The sequence below is a fragment of the Prionailurus viverrinus genome, chromosome B2, assembly GCF_022837055.1.
Source record: "Prionailurus viverrinus isolate Anna chromosome B2, UM_Priviv_1.0, whole genome shotgun sequence".
Classification (NCBI taxonomy): Eukaryota; Metazoa; Chordata; class Mammalia; order Carnivora; family Felidae; genus Prionailurus; species Prionailurus viverrinus.
The window spans coordinates 43,292,270-43,312,120 of NC_062565.1; the positions used below are offsets into that span (position 1 = coordinate 43,292,270).

At 39.6% G+C, this 19,851-nt stretch overlaps 2 protein-coding genes across 8 annotated transcripts in view; one reads left to right on the top strand and one right to left on the bottom strand.

The window, feature by feature from the left end:
* Window positions 1-11,372, bottom strand: part of SUPT3H (SPT3 homolog, SAGA and STAGA complex component) — a 540,862-nt gene extending 529,490 nt beyond the window's left edge. Inside the window, exon 1 of one of the 3 annotated variants that reach the window (XM_047858055.1) lies at window positions 11,126-11,372. Coding sequence is in view for 1 of the 3 variants with exons in the window: in XM_047858052.1 (XP_047714008.1) it covers window positions 10,532-10,540 (9 nt within the window). In the remaining 2 variants the exon portion in view is untranslated. Of the gene's footprint in view, window positions 1-10,118; window positions 10,305-10,531; window positions 10,856-11,125 lie in introns of those variants that run through there. The other 2 variants (XM_047858052.1, XM_047858053.1) reach the window with 2 other exon arrangements.
* The window catches only part of RUNX2 (RUNX family transcription factor 2), a 326,243-nt gene that overhangs the window by 44,986 nt on the left and 261,406 nt on the right, over window positions 1-19,851 (top strand). The gene's annotated exons all lie outside the window — the stretch shown is intronic.

Consider the following 19,851-nt stretch of genomic DNA (forward strand, 5'->3'; position numbering starts at 1 on the left):
ATTTTTAAAGTAAGTCCTTTTTTCTACAAAAATATAGGATAAGAAGCATCACGATTAGAACTCAGGTTTTAAAAAAAAAAACAAAAAACAATTCACATCACCAAATCCAAGACTGGGGGAAAATAGACAGGAACCCAACTACTTCTAGGAACGGTCCTACAGAATCAGAGCAGTGATTTAAAACAAAACAAAACAAAACAAAACAAAACAAAACAAAACAAAACAAAAAACAAAAAAAAAAAACAAGGAACCTGGCTCTCCCAAGAACCTCAGAAAATGTTTCCCTCACCCAAGAGAATACTGGCAAAGATATGCTATCATGGAGAAAACGTTAAACTCAAAGATTGTGTATTAACCCCAGCCTCCAAAAATAGGATTTAAGTTGACTCATGTCAGATTTGAAGACATGTCAGTCTGTGGGATTATCCTGTGGCCAAATGTCCTGTTGACGTTGCTGGAGCAGCCTGCCCCTTTAGTCACCCCACTTTCACTCTCTCTGAAGAGGAGACATTTCAGAAAGTAAAGTCCTATTAAAACAGCTTTCTTGGGGCGCCTGGGTGGCGCAGTCGGTTAAGCGTCCGACTTCAGCCAGGTCACGATCTCACAGTCTGTGAGTTCGAGCCCAGCGTCGGGCTCTGGGCTGATGGCTCAGAGCCTGGAGCCTGTTTCCGATTCTGTGTCTCCCTCTCTCTCTGCCCCTCCGCCGTTCATGCTCTGTCTCTCTCTGTCCCAAAAAATAAATAAATGTTGAAAAAAAAATTTAAAAAAAAATAAAAATAAAAAAAAAAAAAAAAAAAAAAAATAAAACAGCTTTCTTGGGGCGCCTGGGTGGCGCAGTCGGTTAAGCGTCCGACTTCAGCCAGGTCACGATCTCGCGGTCCGGGAGTTCGAGCCCCGCGTCGGGCTCTGGGCTGATGGCTCAGAGCCTGGAGCCTGTTTCCGATTCTGTGTCTCCCTCTCTCTCTGCCCCTCCCCCGTTCATGCTCTGTCTCTCTCTGTCCCAAAAATAAATTAAAAATGTTGAAAAAAAATTTTAAAAAAAAAAAAAACAGCTTTCTTCAGTTGTCCCCCTACTGCAAATGTTTCACATCAAGAGTATTTATCGGTAAGAGGTAAAAGGTCCCAATCCTAGTTTATTATAACCACGATCATCCTTCCACAGTCAGTTATTTAATTTTTACATCAAGCAGGTGAATAACATTTTTCTGACATGATGAGCTGATAGCTCATTAGAATCTTTAAAATAATTATTTCCCATACCCAAATTTTGTTTGATTTTAGATAATTAACTTTAGACATAACTTCTTTACACATCAAAGTCCTATCATCCCAATGCTTTATTTCCTTTCTCCTAGACATTAAAAAAAAAAAAGTCAGTTAAAAGCAGAAGCACTCAAGTCAATTTTCTCTAATAAATACAGTTAACATGGAACTGAAAACCTACTGTAATCTTCTCAATGGGTTAATGTCCTGCAGTCGTTTTAGCTTTCAATTGAAATGCAGCTGTTTGCCATATTTTACAAAATGAATTCAGATGTGCAGATGGCGATCTAGATTATTTCAACATGCCACAGTTTAAATGTGAACCCGAGGACTAAGTTCATCTCTGATTAATACATATTTAAACCCAATCATTAAGTCAATAGTCGATACCATATCACACCTGTAAAATCTTGTTCCAGAGTAGAAAAACTGACATCTTTTATTTTAAAACAATGGAGCTTGAGGATATACCCTTTTCCTCAGAAAATACCATAATGAAAAAAAATGTTTTAACTGTAGTCAAGTTATACATTACAAATGTGAATTAAACAAAAAAGTAATGAACATGCTACCGGGTTTCTAATTACAGCTCATATTTTTGTTGCTAAATGACCAAAGAAGAAATACCATGAGACATCTTTGGCTTAAAATACCTCAAAGAGTTGGAAACTTTATCACTAGTTATAGCACACCAAAACAACATAAATATCTGTGTTGTGAAATCCATCAGTCTACCCATTCATTAAAGGTGGAATGTTTTATCATTTCTTCTATTACATCACTGCTGAGGAAAATTAATTCAGCAGACCTGTGTACTGATTCTGAGTATGAACAGTTTCAATTCCAACCATGCATAACCTGAACATCCCACATACATAAATTAGTAGAAAACTGTTACAGTCAGAACATTCTCATTTTCATAGAACTCCAAAGGCAGGAAGCAATTAAGGTTAAGCTACCACTATTATACACTGCATTTTAGTTTTGTTGTTTAAAAACAAAACAAAACAAAAAAACTCAAGTTACATCATGGCATAAATTTCTCTCGCTGTGAAAAATAATTACCAAAATGATCAATCACTGAAAATGTAAAAAATAAAATAATTTAATGATACACAATTTTAAAACTTTTATACCTAGTATTTGGGATAACACAATGGTAATTCCAATATATTTAAATAAGTGGACTTCAGAAGATATAAAGCTCAAGTGTCCATACAATTACCAGGTAAAACATCTCATGAATAATCCAAAGAACAGATGATTCATGTGTAACTGTCTGGAAATCAACAATTCTCCTGAAACTGCTGATTGTATTTTCATAACTAAAAATCATTTGTATTCACTTACTACATATTAAATGAGTTCAGAACCTGAGATAAGATGCATCAATCATAGCACTTCTCACACTATAGTGTAACTATTTCCTTGTCATCAAACTGCTAACTGCGTAACGATAGGGACACTGATGTTTCTGTAACTTTGGTGCCTAAAGTACTGCCTAACACTGCTGATGCTCAGTAAATGCTGGGTGAATGAACAAACTACTGAACAGTATAACAAATACAAAGATAAAAAAGACATGCCTCCGCCACTGAGTAGCTTAGAGCCTACTGAAGTTCATCGATCAGATATATTCAGTGGAATAATGTTGGAGATAAGGCACAAGATACTATGGGGACAAAAGTAGGAACTAAGACCTGTCAATTATTATGGGGAAACTGTCCTGAGATTTAACACTTGTAAAAATCTGAAAATAAAGCAGATTTAGCCACACTAAAAAAAAAAAAAAAAAAAAGTGAACAGCACATCTAAACTACCCATATGCCAGTGGATTACTATAAGTGCAGAAGTGAAAAGTACTCTGAAAACCATGAAGCACCATAAAGAGCAATGTATGATAGTAAATACTCTTCCTTCCCATTCATTCAACGAGCAATAATTTTTCTTAAAAACTATTAGAACAGGAGTAAGTACTTCCTAACCAAAATCAGTTTGATTCTAATTGGCACAGATAAGATACAAATACTCATAAGCAACACCCAATGATCAAAATGACAAGTTACCAGCTCTAAGCAGAGAATCGCCATCTTAATATAATGATCAAAGACTTTATATTCATAGACAGAAAAACTCTCCTCTGTAATATACTATTCCCCGGTACATTTCCCCCCACCAAACCCGCTTCCCTGTCCAACATCCTGATTCTGTACGAACAACACAACTCTTTAGTTGCCTAAGTTCAAAAACTCCAAGGCATTTTTGATTCACCAGCTCCTCTCCTGCCTATCTCCATGCAATCTGGTCCTGGCATATTTTCTCTTAATAAAGCAATTCTAATTCAATCCCTTCCTTTTCAATCTCGCCTTAATAAATACCTTTACTAGAGTATCTTTTAAACCCATCTCCCACCTTTCTAATTAATTCTGCATACAGCTCCAGAGTACTCATTCTAAATATTGGTTACTCCTTGAAGCGCCTAGGTGGCTTAGTCGGTTAAGCATCCAACTCTTGGTTTCCACTCAGGTCATGATCTCACAGTTCATGGATTCAAGCCCCGCATCGGGCTCCGCCCTGATAGCACGGAGCCTGTTGAGGATTCTCCATCTCTGCCCCTCCTGCTCTCTCTCAAAAAATAAATAAATAAACATAATAAATAAACAAGTAGTGGTTACTCCTCTACTCAAAGCATCCAATAGCTCTCCTTCCCGTGGAGGATAAAATTTGTCCAATATCAGTCCCACAGGACCTCTGCAGCCTCCTTTCCCTACAGCAGTCAAAGCAAATGTCCAGCATCTCCCAAACCATCCCAGGTTCAGAATCGTTAGCCTACAGTTCTTTCTACTTACAGTACCTCTTGTTTCTTCTCCACCTCTCCAAATCCCAGCTGCCTAGAAAAGCCCAACTGAAGCTCAAGGTCTCCAAGAGTTCCCAGACTCAACGATCTTCAGGAAGTCTCCTTTCCCTGACATTTAATGTTTTCATTCGCTAATTCTTTTGTTTAACCTTAAATACTTCAGTGCACATTAATTTATTAATAAACTTCCCCAACTATTGGCAGATGACTGCCCCTCCTCCTTCATAGAGAAATGAAAAGCTCTTACTTACTTCCTCCTCTCTCCTCAACCAAAGCCCCTGTATCTTCTCCTGATTCCCTCCTCTTACAATCTAGGCACTTTCTTCTTTAAGGCTGATGCACGACCTGTGCTTTGGTGTATCCATTCATACCTATTTACTGGACACTTACTGCCAGCCAAACACTGTTGTTAAGAGCTAGGGATAGGATAGTGCCTAAGCTAGACAAAAGAAATTATCTTATAATGCAGGAGACAAGCATATAAATATAATGTGAAGTCATGACAAAGGCTATGAAAACAAATTTAAAAAGCTGTTTTCAACCAGGAGGTGACATTTAATATAAGATCTGAACAAAGCCCGGGATGGAGCTCTGGAGAACTTCCAGGCAAAAAGAACAGCAAAGTACCAAGATCTTGAAGCCAGTGTGGCTCAAGGGAAGGGAACAGAGGGGATATGCAGTAGAAAATAAGGCCTGACAGTTAGCAAGAGGCCAGGTGATATAAAGCCCTCTAGGCCATGGAGGTTAAATTTTAGTTGAATATAATGTGAAGCTAATACAGAACTGTAAAAAGGGAAGTGACTTGAAATGTTTTAGGTTTTAAAAAGATAACTGGCTGCCATGACGTTATACTGCAAAGAAGCAAAGGTACAAGTGAGAAGACCAGTCAGAAAGTTATTGAAGTTGTATAGGCAAAAGAGGACGGCGGCCTGAATTAGTGGTACAAGGAGATGGTGAGAAGTGGCCAGCCTTCTGGAATATATTTTGAAGACAGAGCTTATTGCCGATGGATTAGACATGGAGTATGAAAGAACAGTCAAGGAGGACTCTGAAGTTTACTCCGAAGCTTGGGGCCTGAGCAACTGGTTGGATGGTGTGCCATTTACTGAGATCAGGAAAACTTTAAAAGGAAAAACAAAGAAACCAGGAGTTCAGTTTATGCCATAGTAAGTCTGAGACAACTATCAGACATTCAAGGGGAGATGAAATCCTGCAGAAGTTGTGTGACAGATGTTGTAAGACAGAAAACTGATAGAATTCATGGTCACGGGGTTCTGCTAAGGGTAATTACTCAATACTGTAGGTTCTGATAATAAGGACCAATCATCTCTCAAGTTCAGCTTCTCCATCTGTGAAGAATAATTTCTGCCGGTCTCAGAGGAGTGTTATAAAGAAGACAGTGGCTACCACATAACGGGTATTCAAAAAATCTATTTGAATTGAAAAGAATATCAAAACATCTGTGAACCACGAAAATTCCTGATAGGCAGATATAAACTGTCCATTTACATATCCTAGTTGGCTACATGAGCAGTTACTTTTTTTTAGGAGCACAGTCAGACTGCTCAGAGACCTGTGAAGCTGTATTATTATGTTTTTCTTCTTTAGTTTCGTATTAATGCAGGTTTCTATTTCAAGTGCTTTCACATCCAGTACTCTCTTAGGGAAATACTGAGTTTCAAAAAAAAAAAATCTTTATTCTTTGGAAATACGGTTCTTAAAGTGCACTGCCAATGTGCCCGCCAGATCATCCTAAAATACCTAACATTCAACCCCTGACAAAACGGCAAGCTTACTTTTCCCGTATTAAAACGCTATTGTTTTTACATAAAGTATCATATACTTGAGTGACTTAATAGTTAACTTTTCAGATAAGGGCAAAAATTTTTAGTCAACTATACTGTCAATAGTAAGTGTAATTGACAAGAATGTCAAGAAAGGTCTCTCTTAAACATCAGGATTCTCTCCCACTCTAGATTCACGTTCTAGAAATATTTAACCTTATGAGGAGTCTATTTTAAATATAAACAAGTCAATAAACTATCTGATGTGGTTAAAAACACAGTTCATGTGACTAAAAAGAAAAGGGAATTAGAGATTTACTGTAGGCATGTAAAAAAAAAATTGATGGATTTGTATATGCATTTCAGAGTTTATAAAGGGTCTTTCACCTGTACTACCTAACATTTTTTCACAATTACCCTCCAAGGCAAGTATCATCCCCACTACCAATGAGGAAGCCAAGAGTAAAAACTGGGGAAACATCACAAATCTAACAAAAATCAGGCTTTGATCCAGAGTAGCTGACGGACAGACAACCAGAAATATTCCATCCATGCCCATACATTTTTTAACAAAAATTCATTAACCTTCTCCAATTCTAGTGCCTTAGGTTTTTTTCATTTGTAAACGATGCCCATCTCCTTTAACACGCTAAACTCAGGGCGCCTGGGTGGCGCAGTCGGTTAAGCGTCCGACTTCAGCCAGGTCACAATCTCGCGGTCCGTGAGTTCGAGCCCCGCGTGAGGCTCTGGGCTGATGGCTCAGAGCCTGGAGCCTGCTTCCGATTCTGTGTCTCCCTCTCTCTCTGCCCCTCCCCCGTTCATGCTCTGTCTCTCTCTGTCCCAAAAATAAATAAACGTTGAAAAATAAAAAATAAAAAAAAAAAAACACGCTAAACTAATGTGAAATTACTGAAAAGTTGTACACATAGTAAGTAGTCAGGGGACTTGTCATTACGTTGTCTTAGAGACTTGCTAACTTTAAAAGTTCAAGAATTCTGTGCTTAAAAGTCAATCTTAGGCAGGTGGATAAACAATTAGACAAAACTACAACTACACCAGTTGGCGGGAGGGGGACCAAAGACATCTGAGGTTCAGAACTACAGTTTGAAAAAAACTAATTTCATCCAAATCCCTCATTTTTCAGGTGAGGAAACTGAAGTCCAGAGGGGTTTCTTGAACTGCCCAAGGACACATCACTATTTAGTGATACAGCTGGGACTAAAACTGAGTTCCCCTGACTCCCGTCCAGAGTTCTTTCTACTATCCCACAAGGAACATACAAATAAAAGTTGATCCTAATTAACTCACAAGACCTCCACAATGTGTTTGTCATAGTGAACTTTGTTGTGAAATATCTGCCTATGCCGACTCACAGTTTCGCAGTAAACGGCTAAACTGTGTCATTTATATTCATATAATATTTTGCATTTATAAAGTGCACTCACATAAATTATCCCAATGTATGCCCTACGAATTCAATGAACACACTATTTTTTTTTCAGCAACTACTACATACCATATGCCAGGCAGCATGCCATCTTCATACTCATTACCTTATTCAGCCTTCAATATCCATTCACTATCAGCCAGATACTATTAGAGGCAGTAATACAATGCAAAAAAAAAACCAACAGACCCATTCCAGAAAGTGAGCACCTCATCAGTATCACCTATTAAGGGGGAATGACATGTCTGGATAAATAAATGAGATACAGCATTTAGCACAGGAAATGGAACACATCAAATGCCCATGAAAATGGTGGACCTCCCTTAGCAGTAGTATGCAGTTGTTTAGTGTAGAAAATATATTGCAACCAGATCAGTAAAGTGCCATTACCAAGAGTTATAGTATTGTTAAAGAGAGCAACCTCGGGTAGAGCCTATTATACTCTATGCTGTTTTACAAATAAAATTTACAACAACTTTTGCAGATTTAAGATTAGTCTTTACTAGAGGTAGCGGGTGGAAAAGTTGAGACAAAACCAATTAAAATAAAATGTCTTTGTAAAGTAAGACAATCTATGTAATTCTCCTCTATGGTATTCAACAATCCTGTGGGAAGGCTGGAATGAGGTGAAATACTAATTCCATTTTACAGATGAGGAAACTGAGGCTCAGAGAAGTTAAACACCTTCACTGGAGTCACAAAGAAAGAATATGGTAGAAAAGGGCAAAACCTAGGTTTGCAGAATTAGTCTCAAGTACTCTTTGCACCTATCCACAATGCATCCCAGAACATCAACATCTCTTCCAGATATGTTATTCAATAAACTTAAGGCTAAAACAGCTAATATTTATTGAGCACTGACTTATATGCTTTGCTGTACCCAACACTGCACCCAACACATCACATGGATTATCTCATTGAATCCTCAGCAGAGTGAGAACTCAAACCAAGTGTGTTTGACTCTCAATAAAATATTTTACCTACCACAGTAGAAGTTAAATTAACACAATAAGGCATTTGGCTACATTATTTTTCTTTATTATAGAACAATAAGCAAAATCCTTCCTGGACATCCTAAATAATAACAGACAGATTTCTGACTGACTTCACTATTCAACTTAACCATAAAATAAAATGGGTATTATTTTCACCAAGATTACTCAATCTTCTGATTTGACTGACTTAGCCTAAGTTTCTTTGCAGCTTCCTACACCAAAAGATCATTTATGTAGGGAAAAGCAAAAACACGAAAAGATCACTTATGTAGAGAAAAGCAAAAATCAAACTGTCCAAGATTTCCATCCAGTATAGGGAGAAAAGCAAAAATGTTTACCTACCAGTAGTTTAAATGAGCAGGTCACTTGCTGGCCTTATTCCAGATATCTCATCTATTATTTAAGCGCACAACCAATAATTCTCTCAATACTTTAGTACATTTGTGAGATTGCAATTAATCCCCCTAAAAATTACATATTACAAACTTCAACAAGTAATAAGACTAAAAGTAGGGTGGCCATATTATTATGTGATACCAACTGGGACATTTTTTATATGAAAGGGGCTCTATTAGGATAAAGAGGCTCTAAACAATGACCATCCCAGAAAAGTTGGAGTTTACAATCACCCTATATAAGAGCAACCCATTTTGATTTGTATGTTATGGGCTATTCAAATGCATATTTCATGGGCTTTAAGTTTTTGGCCTAGATCTAACGATTATCTTCAGCCTTGAGGTCAAGGGCACTAGGCCAGAGTTAAGGGTGCTACCTAAAATAAAGTTGTTTTTTTTTTAAGTTTTATTCTCACACTAAAATAATGTGCTTAAAAAAGAAAAAAAAAAACCTACATATCTCAAAGAAAGGAATCTCATCAATATCACCAAATTTCAGACTTATCTCTTCAAAAGTTTTGAATACTGATAACCACAAAACTATTTCTAAAATGGCCCAATGCTCAAAGGTTATTAGTATAAATTATCAACTTGCTTTATTATACAAAAAGTTACGAAACAAAACAACAAAACAAAAAAAAAAAAAAAAGCACTATCTTTCAAATGGAAAACAACTTTAGGAATAAAAAAGTAGAAACGTTTTCACTGAAACTTAACCGAAGTGATAAAAGATAGTGGAACCCCATGGTCACAATACGGTACAATAATGATTAAAGGAAGTGCCAGCTAGTATTGTTATGGCTTTCCAGATGAATCTGGCATTAGCTGTACAACCCAAGGAGTCAAAAGAACAATTTGCTTTAATTTGTCAAGCTGTAAATAAGTACTAACAGACCCATGCTTTGAACTATAGTATTTGAGCAAAAGGCATTATTTGAATATAATTATGATTCCCTAAGGCAATAAATGTTCCAAGAATTGGCTTCGACTTAAAATTCAATCAAATCAAGAAGTGAAACGCGTCTCAAAGTCTAGATTCTAGGCTTAAGCTGCCCAAAAGGCAGTGAACTAGCCACTTTTGGTTATTTATATTTAAATTAATTAAAATATAATTTAAGTTCTTCAGTGCACTAGCCACATTTCAAGTGCTCAAGAGCCACTTGATGCTACTGGATACCACATTAGTACAGCACAGATTACGGAATATTTCCATCATGGCAGAAAGTTCTACAATATTGGACAGTGCTTCTATGGACCTAGGCTGCTCTAGATCTTTGCTTGAAGACTCCCAGAGATTAAGAAACTTGCAATAATGAATTAAGTGCAATGAGGTGCATTCTCTTTTTGCAAAGTACCATCAAAAAAATTGATCCTCACGTTCAGTCAAATCCAGTCTCTTTGAAACGTCCACCAGAAATTCCAAGAGCTCCATCCTCAATTTGGTCGTCAAGTAAATCTGTGCACAGCTAACGCACTTCCGTTTTCAAAGTTCTGACTCCTAACATATACTAAGACCCTGTCTTTTCCTCCTCTATTGACACATACTAATTTCTTTCAAAGTAAACAGTTTAAAGTTTGTATTAACCTCATGGAGTTATGCTAATTCACCCTCGTGCACATTAACAACACATGTTAGTAACACATGTTAGTATCCTCTCTGTCAGACACTTCATTCCACTCTTCCTATGAATCTACTCTTACCAGACCTTCAAGTGTCTTGACTTTTAATTTAGAAAACAGGGTCACAGTCATTTTGAAGTTCTTAAAACATGAAAACTAAAATTAATTACCGTTAGCATGTAATTTGATCAGTGCCGGATCACATAATCGGGGCAATTCTGGGCTAGGCTACTACCACCCCCATTTACAGACCGGAACACCCGGCAAACGCAGGCTCGGTAATTTCCGCAGGGGTCACAGATGTGGGCTCAGCCCACAGAAAACAGAGTCGATCTTTCCCTTTTCCTGGATGCTAGGCTTCTACTAACGCTACTTAACTCTTCTTCCGCCCCGGGCATAAAGCACTTTCCTTCTCTAAGGGTTCCTCCCCGCAAAACACTACCCAGATGAGGCGCGGAAGGTGCTCCTTAACACGCCCCAGCCACGCCAGCTCCAGCTCGCCTGCCCAGCTCCCCTCGCCCCACGCCCACCCGCCGACGGGGAGGAGTCAAGAGCCAGCTCCACGCTCGGCGGGAGAACCGGGTGCTGAGCCCGGCCGGCGCCTAGCCCTAGAGTACAAACGCCAATTCCTCCCCCGCGGCCGCCCCGGGGCAGGGGTCAGGACGGGGCCGGGCCCACGGACGCGGGGCTCGCCGCGCGCCGTCCATCCCGGTTCGCAGATCCCTCCCCGCCCGCCCCGCACCGCCCCCCGCACCCCCTACAACCTCCGCTTTAAGAACACTTGTAGGCACGGCTGCGCGTCCCGCGTGGAGAATGTGGGGAGAGATGGTGCGGTTTCGGCGGCGGCGGCCCGGGGCACGCTTGGAAAGGGGCGGGGTGGAGGGCTGAGAGTGTAGAAAGGGAGAAGGTGGCTCGGCTGGGGCAGGGGTGGGGGGGGGGGGGCACAAGATGGCGTGAGCCCGACTCTCCGTGGGGCGGGGGCTGCGGAGACGCAGGAGGGAGCGCTGCAGACGCCCCTACCACTAGCTGCGCGGGCTCTGGCGCATGCGCGCTCCACCAGGTGGCCGTGGTCTCCTTTTCCGAGCAAGCAACTTCCGCCACGCTCGCCGGGGGCGGGGCGTAGTGGAGTGTACCGCAGCCACTCTTCCCGCTGCGGGCCACCGTGGTCCGAGCGGCGGACCTCAAAGCGGTGCCTGCCGGGAGGGGAGTGGAGTCGCGCTGAGACCCGAAAGGTGTTCAAGGGCCAGGCCGTTCTTTAAGAGTCGAACCGAGAGGGCTAGGATTTTCGAGAGCTTGGGTGACCGATACTGGAAATTTGTTTTCAACTTTAGAGCAGAGATTGGCCCGTGTAAGGTTCTGTCCAGGAATTGGGGTGAACCAGGATCTTAAGCGGATTGTGCTTTTAAAATGGGGAGGAGATCCCCTGTTCATGCTCTGTCTCTCTCTGTCCCAAAAATAAATAAAACGTTAAAAAAAAATTAAAAAAAAAATAAAATGGGGAGGAGAAACGGAGAGATCAAAAAGGTCTGCTCCCCTAAGGGGCCGCAGTGCCGGGGTGTGGATATGGAACCCTTTCTGGACAGTGGGACACCAGCTCTTCCGCAGGCTCATGCACACCACAGTCTTAGGAGAGGCGGTGGGAGATGATGGTCCGCAATGAATACCCCTCACTCCCACCGCCAGACACACTGTAACAAGTTCAGGCATTTAACGACCACGTTTTTATGATTGAAATCTTTTTCCATTTCAAGGATGGGGGGGGGGGGAGGAGGATCCCATTTTTATTTTTCTTTAGGATTTTGGCCTGTTCCTCATTTTTAAATCTTGCACCCCCACCATTTAACTGCATGTCGTGCTCTCAATTTCCGTGATATACCTATAGTTCTATAATACAATCGTCAGTTACCTCAATTGCTTTCACTGTGTATGAAGTCTTGTTATTTATGTTTTTAACATTCTTTTCAGTTGTTAAGGGAAGAAAACAATTACCGATGCTTACGTCCACTCCTATGACGTCGAATATAAAGTATTTCATAGAGATTCAATTACCAACCCTCAATCGGGTCTTTTAAAGCGTTTACTGCTTGTTATTTTCCTATGGATATTTGTGTTCTGAAATAATCTTTTCTTTCTACTTGCTTACATTCTTTACAAGAACAACTTCTTTGACTGTTTCCTCTGGATCATACTTGACTCTTGTGTGTTTAGTTCTCTTTAATCTCCCCAATACTTCACTATTTGCCAAATACTTAAAGTTCTAAAATAATAGGTTTAGAATAAAAAGACTCACCATAATGTGTATATCAGGGCTCAATGCAATGTTGGGCAAAGTGTAGAACATAAGGAAGAGAAAGTAACAATTTCATCATTTCTTACAAAGGAAAACCGATATACACAGTAGTTGAAAAGCCCTTTCAAGTACATTACCAAGAAAATAATTAGGAGAAAGTTAAGAGAAAAATTGATATTACATCTAAGGAAATATAACCCAGAGCAGATCGTTTCAATTAAAATTACATTCAGTAAATGTTGCCTTAGTACTTGCATGGGCGTTTTACCTGCATCACGTGGGGGCCAGATTTGACCTAGCTTTTCAGAATAGAACACAGATCTTACTCTCAGGCTACTGGTGTCTAATCTACATATAATCACGCACAACAGGAGTTACTGAAAGTGAGCCATGGAGAACGGAAACTGAATTAAACCAGGCACTAGTAAAGCGAACTCAAAAATTCACTCTTAGGAAATTGTGAATTGTGCTGTTGGCAGAGATCTTAGCTTTGAAGTCACATGAGTTATCCTAGTGTTCCTACCTCCTGGAATCTATTAAAATTCATTTTTAAAATTTGATTTAGCCATAATTTTGTTTGTCATTTGAGAACGCAGCTGTACACAAAGGGTCAAAGTATCTTCCATTAGATGAATATAGAGTCTCCTAAACAATCAACACTACTAGGGTATCTTAATTATAACAAAGCTAAAACAATGAAGCTGTTGCTGAAATTAAGACATTCGTGACCACCACCTCTCAGAAAAATACATGATTTCCAAAGCATGTGGAGAAAGCACCGGGAGACCAACTGAATGCATCACACCACAAAAATGTCTCTGTCCCTTAAACAGAGCCGTTAAAGGAAAATGAAGCGTTGTGACCATAGACGTTCACATTCCTCTGGCATAATAACCCTCATATAGAGTCACTAGTGCAAAAAGAAAGTGTAGATTAAAAAAATGCCTCTTGGCATCCTAAAACTGATTGCGTTAAGCAATAAAACAAGCCCCAATTCTCCAAATACCAGAAGCTATTTGGAAACATCTCTGTGACGAACTGGTATCTTCTCATGTGGTTGTGATCAGGCTAGTTCACTTCAGGTGACCTGCAAAATTCTTACTCTTTTGTGAGCCATGATTTTATCTATTAGGATGCTTGTAGAACCTCTTCTTATCTACAAATTATTTTATTCTTTGCTATCTCTGCCTTAGATTTCTAATCTAAGAGACAGCATGAGTTGGGGAGGGGCAGAGAGAAAAGGAGAGAGAGAGAATCCCAAGCAGGCTCCACGCTGTAGCTCAGAGCCCAACACGGGGATTGAACTCACGAAACTGTGAGATGGTGACCTGAGCCAAAACCAAGAGTCGGTCACTTAACCAATTGAGCCACCCAGGCACCCCAGATTTCTAATGCTTATATAGTCACCATGCAAATCAACTGGTTAGGATTGCATATTGTTTAGAGCTGCAAATTACAATTGTTGTTGTATTCAATTAACGTTTCGATTTAAGAACTATTTTTTCAATTGCAGCTTGCTTTACTTTCAGAACAAGTTGTTCCAACCAGCTCTGTGGTACTTGGGCACGTCACTTAACATTGTTGGGCCTCTCTTTCCATGTCTGTAAAATAAGATGATCAAACCAAATGAACTATAACCGTGCAGACCTAAAATTCTATGCTCCTTCAAAACAGGAATGACCAAAGGATGAATATTAAAGTGGTACAAGATAATTTCAGCATTCAATCAATATATTTGTGCTACAAAAAATAAAGAATATTCAAGGCTCTTGCTGTAGGATTGATATTATGCACTGCAAAAGAAAGACCAACATGAAAAATATACGTTAATCGAATCTGTTGAAATACAGGAGGGGTGGTGCATCGCATAATTCTTTGGGGCGTAATTAAATTGGCTTCCCGTGCCTTCCAATTACATTCATAGATTTCAAATTAGGAAGAGCAATACAGTGATGAGAGAAGGAATGTTAAGAATTACAGTACTGAGCAGCTTGTAGAACTATAATCATGATACATCCTCTTAGGAACCTCTCAGTGCAGATTTAACACTCCAGGATCTTTTAAAATTAGTCTTTGGCTAATGATCACGTTTTGAGACTAGAATGGAAAAAGGAATCCTATAATATCAGGGTTTCACAGAGCCCCTGAGCTCCCTAGACACATGGAAACTGAGTTGCTTTCTTTCCCGTTGAATTCAATATGTAATCCTCTTGTTCTAGAAGCAAACAACTTCTACATTTCTCCCCTTGAAGATAAGGTCTGTTCACTGAGTGTAAGTAATGGGTGCTAATTAGTTCATTCATTCAACAAATTATTATTGTGGGCCTACCACGTGCCTGACATTATTCTAGGAGCTGTAGACGCAGCAGTGAACAAAACAGACAAAAATTTATGCCATCATCAAACGTAGGAGGAGTAGTTGGACAATAAACTAAAGAAACGCCTAAATAATATAATATGTTAGAAAGCCATGAGTGTCCCTGAACAGGGAGAAATTTTTTATACAACAGGGAAGAGGTAAGGAATGAGACAAAGCACGGGAGGAATGAGACAAAGAACAGGAGGAATGAGAGAATTGTCAATTTTTAAATTGGGCAAGCAGGGTAGGCCTCACTGAGAAAGTGCTATTTGAACAATGACTTGATGAAGGTGAAGGAGATCGCTACAGACATCTAAAGAAAGAGCACTCCAGGGAGGACAACCCAAGTGGGAACAAGCCTGGTAAGTTACAGAAATGGGTAACAACCCATTGTTAGCTGAAAAACAATGACCCATTAAAAAAAAAAAAAAAAGGGAGGTCACACAGGCGCCAGGAAGCCAGATGGTAGAAGGCCTGTGTGCCTGGACAGGGAGGCTGTTAGCAGAGGATTGACATGATGTGGTTTAGGCTTTAAAGTAATTACTCTGAGGGCACATGGGTGGCTCAGTAGATGAGCTTCCGAAGCTTGGTTTCAGCTCAGGTCATGATCTCATGGTTCGCAAGTTCAAACCCCACATCGGACTCTACGCTGGCAGTGTGGAGCCTGCTTAGGATTCTCTCTCTCTCTCTTTCTCTCTTTTTCTCCTCTCCCTTTTTCTCCCTCTCTCCCTCTCTCAAAATAAGTAAATTTTTAAATAATAATAATAATTACTTTGGCTTCTGGGTTAAAAATAGTCTGTAGAGTACAGGTCTTATTGTAGTAACCCAGGTAAGAGGTGATGGTAGCTTGCACTAGGGTTATTACGGTAGACTCCATAAGACGGGGTTAAATTCTGGCTATTTTTTCAAAATCAATATGATTTACTGACAGATTCGATTTGGGGTTCTAGGGAAAGAGAAAGAAAGGATGACTGAAGTGTCCTGGGAAACTGGAAAAATGAATTTGCCAGTAACTGTGATGGGAAAGAGTGGGGATGGATATGTTGGGTAGGTATAAGAGATCAAGAATGCAATTTTAGGCATAAGTAATGAAGTACAATGTTTGCATTATCAGTTGTTTTGCCTTCATAATTAACTTCTTATGGAAATATAGGAAAGTTTGCGTTTGTTACCTTCTTTAATAATTAGTTAATTTCCAATCCTGCTCACAGAATAGAGGTCCATCTAGTCCTGTATAATAACACCCGTCAAAGAATATCTTTTAAGAAGATGTGAAGAAAGTCAAACCTTTCTTTTGTTGTTGTTCTATCAATGCCTGACACCAAGGTGGAGAATTCAGTTGACACAAATACACAGAACATCCGTTTCCTCAAAGTATTTTCATTGCAATATTTAGATGTAAAACTAAAGGATGGATCTATTTCAGTGAATTATTTGAATAACTGCCTCCATTTTGTATCACACATATACATTTCTTTTTTGGTAACAGGGCCGAAAGTTAATCAGTGCCGTGAGTGAAATATACCACAGTATGGCTAATGCAACCTGCTGTCCCTAGTTCACACTCTGAAGCCCGATGCAGTAAACCTATTCTGACTAAGGAATGCTCAGATCAATTGTTAGTGATTGGGGAACTATACCAGCAGATTTGATTAAGTTGTTTTCGTTTTCGTTTTCGTTTTTTATAGATACAGCATAAGCTGTATTTTCTCTTTCTAGAATATATTTTTTAAAGGTTTTTTAAAGTTTATTTTATTTATTTATTTTGAGAGAGAGTGAGGGACAGGCAGAGAGACAGGGAGAGGGAAAATCCCAAGCAGGGCTCAAACTCACATACTGTGAGATCATGACCTGAGCCAAAATTAGGAGTTGGATGCTTAACTGACTGAGCCACCCAGGCGTCCCTCTTTCTAGAATATACTTAAAACAGCTTCGTTCACTCAGTCGGGTACAGCACAAAAAAAATATGGGCTTTGTTGTTGCTTATAAGCCATGATGCCCTGGACAAATTATTCAATTTCTCAGAAAATAAGCATCTTTCACTGTAAAATAGGAATAAGGACATCTATGTGGTAGGGTTGTTATCAGGATTGAAATGAAAAGTTCCTGACATAATGAAAATGTTCGGTAATTTATAGTTATTATTGTTTTCCAGTTTTTAATGAGCTGTCGAGTAATTTTTATGATGTTTGTATTTGTGATGTGCTAGACATGGGAATAAACTAAACACGAGATCCTATCTCAAGTATTAATGTTTTATTTGTCATGAATCAATAAATATATGTCAGTATGACAATTATTCTCTTAATAAATATTTTTTAAGGACCCTTAAGTATACCAGTCATTGTTAGGTCTTGGGGATATAATGAGAAGTAACACAGAATTTCTGACCTCAAAATGACTTCTTACTGATAAATTTGGAAGGGACAAAGTTATGTAAATAAAAGCAAACTCACCGTGGTAATATGTGGTACCAATATTAGCTGACATCTCCCTCACTTTTAACCTATAGGTTAAAACTGGCTTGAGTGATGATTCTACCTCATTTGCAAGCCCAGTAATCAACTCCGAGTCTCTTTGAATTTCTGGGAAGCTAGCATTCCCAAGGTCCCATCTGAACTCCCACTTATGCTTATTAGATAAAGTTTGTGGATAAGCTTCCAACTGTCCTTATTTCACAAACATCCACTCAGATGTAGAACTTAACCTTCTTCCTAAATTTTACCTAAAAGCATTGTTTTATTTAAGATTTTATTTTTAAGTAATCTCTACACCCAACCTGGGGCTCAAACTCACAACCCCGAGATCAAGACTCACATGCTCCTCCGACTGAGCCAGCCAGGCGCCCCTCACCCAAAAGCATTTTCACAAAGCTCTGTGTGGGGACAGGAGATAGAAGATGACAGGAAGGAGAAATATTAATTTATATTAATATTAATAGAATTTATAAGACTTAGTTACTGGTAAGATATGAGGATGGAAATAAGGCAAAGAGAAAGAATTCAAGAACAATTCTAAGGTTTTTCAACTTACTGAGTGGCAGGTTGAACATTTTGAGTTTAAGGTGACCATATAAAATTTCAGATGGCTACCACCAAGAGCCAACTAGACTATTCAGATGCAAAGGTAGGGATAGAAGCTAAAGTCTGCAGCTCAAGAAAGTAAATGGCCATTTAAGTTTGGGAACCAGCAGCACACAGCATACAGCGTTCCATATACATCGATTAGATGCAATTAATTTAAATTAAATTAAATTAAATTGAATTGAATCTTAAGTGTAAAAAAATTTAGCCCTGTTCCTAGATTTGACCTAAGAACATTCTCAGAAGAATCTGTGTGAACAGAACTGAAGCCGAGGAACGCAATGAAATGCCCGAGAGAGCATGCATAGAACAAAATGAGTCAAAGATTGGATTCTAGACACCCACATTCAATGGAAAAGGGAGAGTAAGAATCTACAAAGAAAACAGAGGAGGCAATGGTGTCACAGAAACCAGGAGAGCAAAGAGCTTCAAAGAGAGATGAATGGCACTAAAATGAGAATTGGTGGGTGCCTGGGTGGCTCAGTCAGTTATGCCTGCAACTTCGGCTCAGGTCATGATCTTGTGGTTTGTGGGTTTGAGCCCTGCATCGGGCTCTGTGCTGACAGCTCATGGCCTGGATATTGCTTCGGATTCTGTGTCCCCCCGCTCTCTGCCCCTCTCCTGCTCACACTCTGTCTGACTTTCTCAAAAATAAATAAAAACATTTTTTAAAAATTTTAAGGAGAATCGGTGTCAACAGTGCATAGCCAGCTCAAAGTGACCTTGGGTACAGAAGCATCAATACAGTGGTAGGATTAGAAACCTGGTTGTAATGACTTGAGGAGAATAAATCAGGAAGTTGAGAAATCAAGTGTGTTATTCTTCCCAAGAGCATGTCCTGTGTAGAAGAAAGAGCTTGGCTGGAGAAATATTTAGGGTCATAGGATACATTTTCAAGATCAAGGGCTTGAACTTGTTTACAAGCTTTGGAGAAGAAACTCACAAAGAGGAAAAGTTTGAACACTCGAGATAGAAGAGGGCTGATTACAAAATCTCTAGGAAGCAGAGATGGAATTAGATAGATCCCGGAAGAGACTGGAAGCTTTCTGATCAACAGTCCAGGAAATGGACCTTAAAATGGAAGAGGGATAGACTGGAAGAAAGGAGTAAGAACCTGAAGCGGCTCATACCCAATGACCCAAATTGACCCTATAATGTAGGAAAGCGGGGATGCTGAAGAAGCGGGGATCATACTGTAAAATAGGTATGAGGTAATAAAGTTTTATTGAGCCACTGTGGGGAATAGGAGAGAAATAACCAAGGGCTTGTTAAGTTGAAGGCAGCCCAAGGTATAGAGAGCAGTGGTCCTCAAAGCGTGGTTGCAGCATTTACATCTTGTTAGAAATGCAAATTTGGACCCCACGCCCTACCCACAGAATTGGAAACTGGAGGGGGAGTTCCACATCAATCTGTTTTAACAAGCCCTCCAGGTAATCCCCTCCAGGTGGTTTTGAGTTCCCTTTTAACAACTTTTTTTTTTTTTTTTAACATTTATTCATCTTTGAGAGAGAGAGAGAGACAGAGCACTAGCAGGGGAGGAGCAGAGAAAGGGGAGATACAGAATCTGAAGCCGACTTCAGGCTCTGAGCCGTCAGCACAGGGCCAGACGTGGGGCTTAAACCCAAGAACCATGAGATCATGACCTGAGCTGAAGTCAGACGCTTAACCAACTGAGCCACCCAAGCGCCCCTAAACAATTTCTATAGAACTTGCGGCTTCCCCCAATAAGTAAACAAATGATATTATGCTATTCGACCA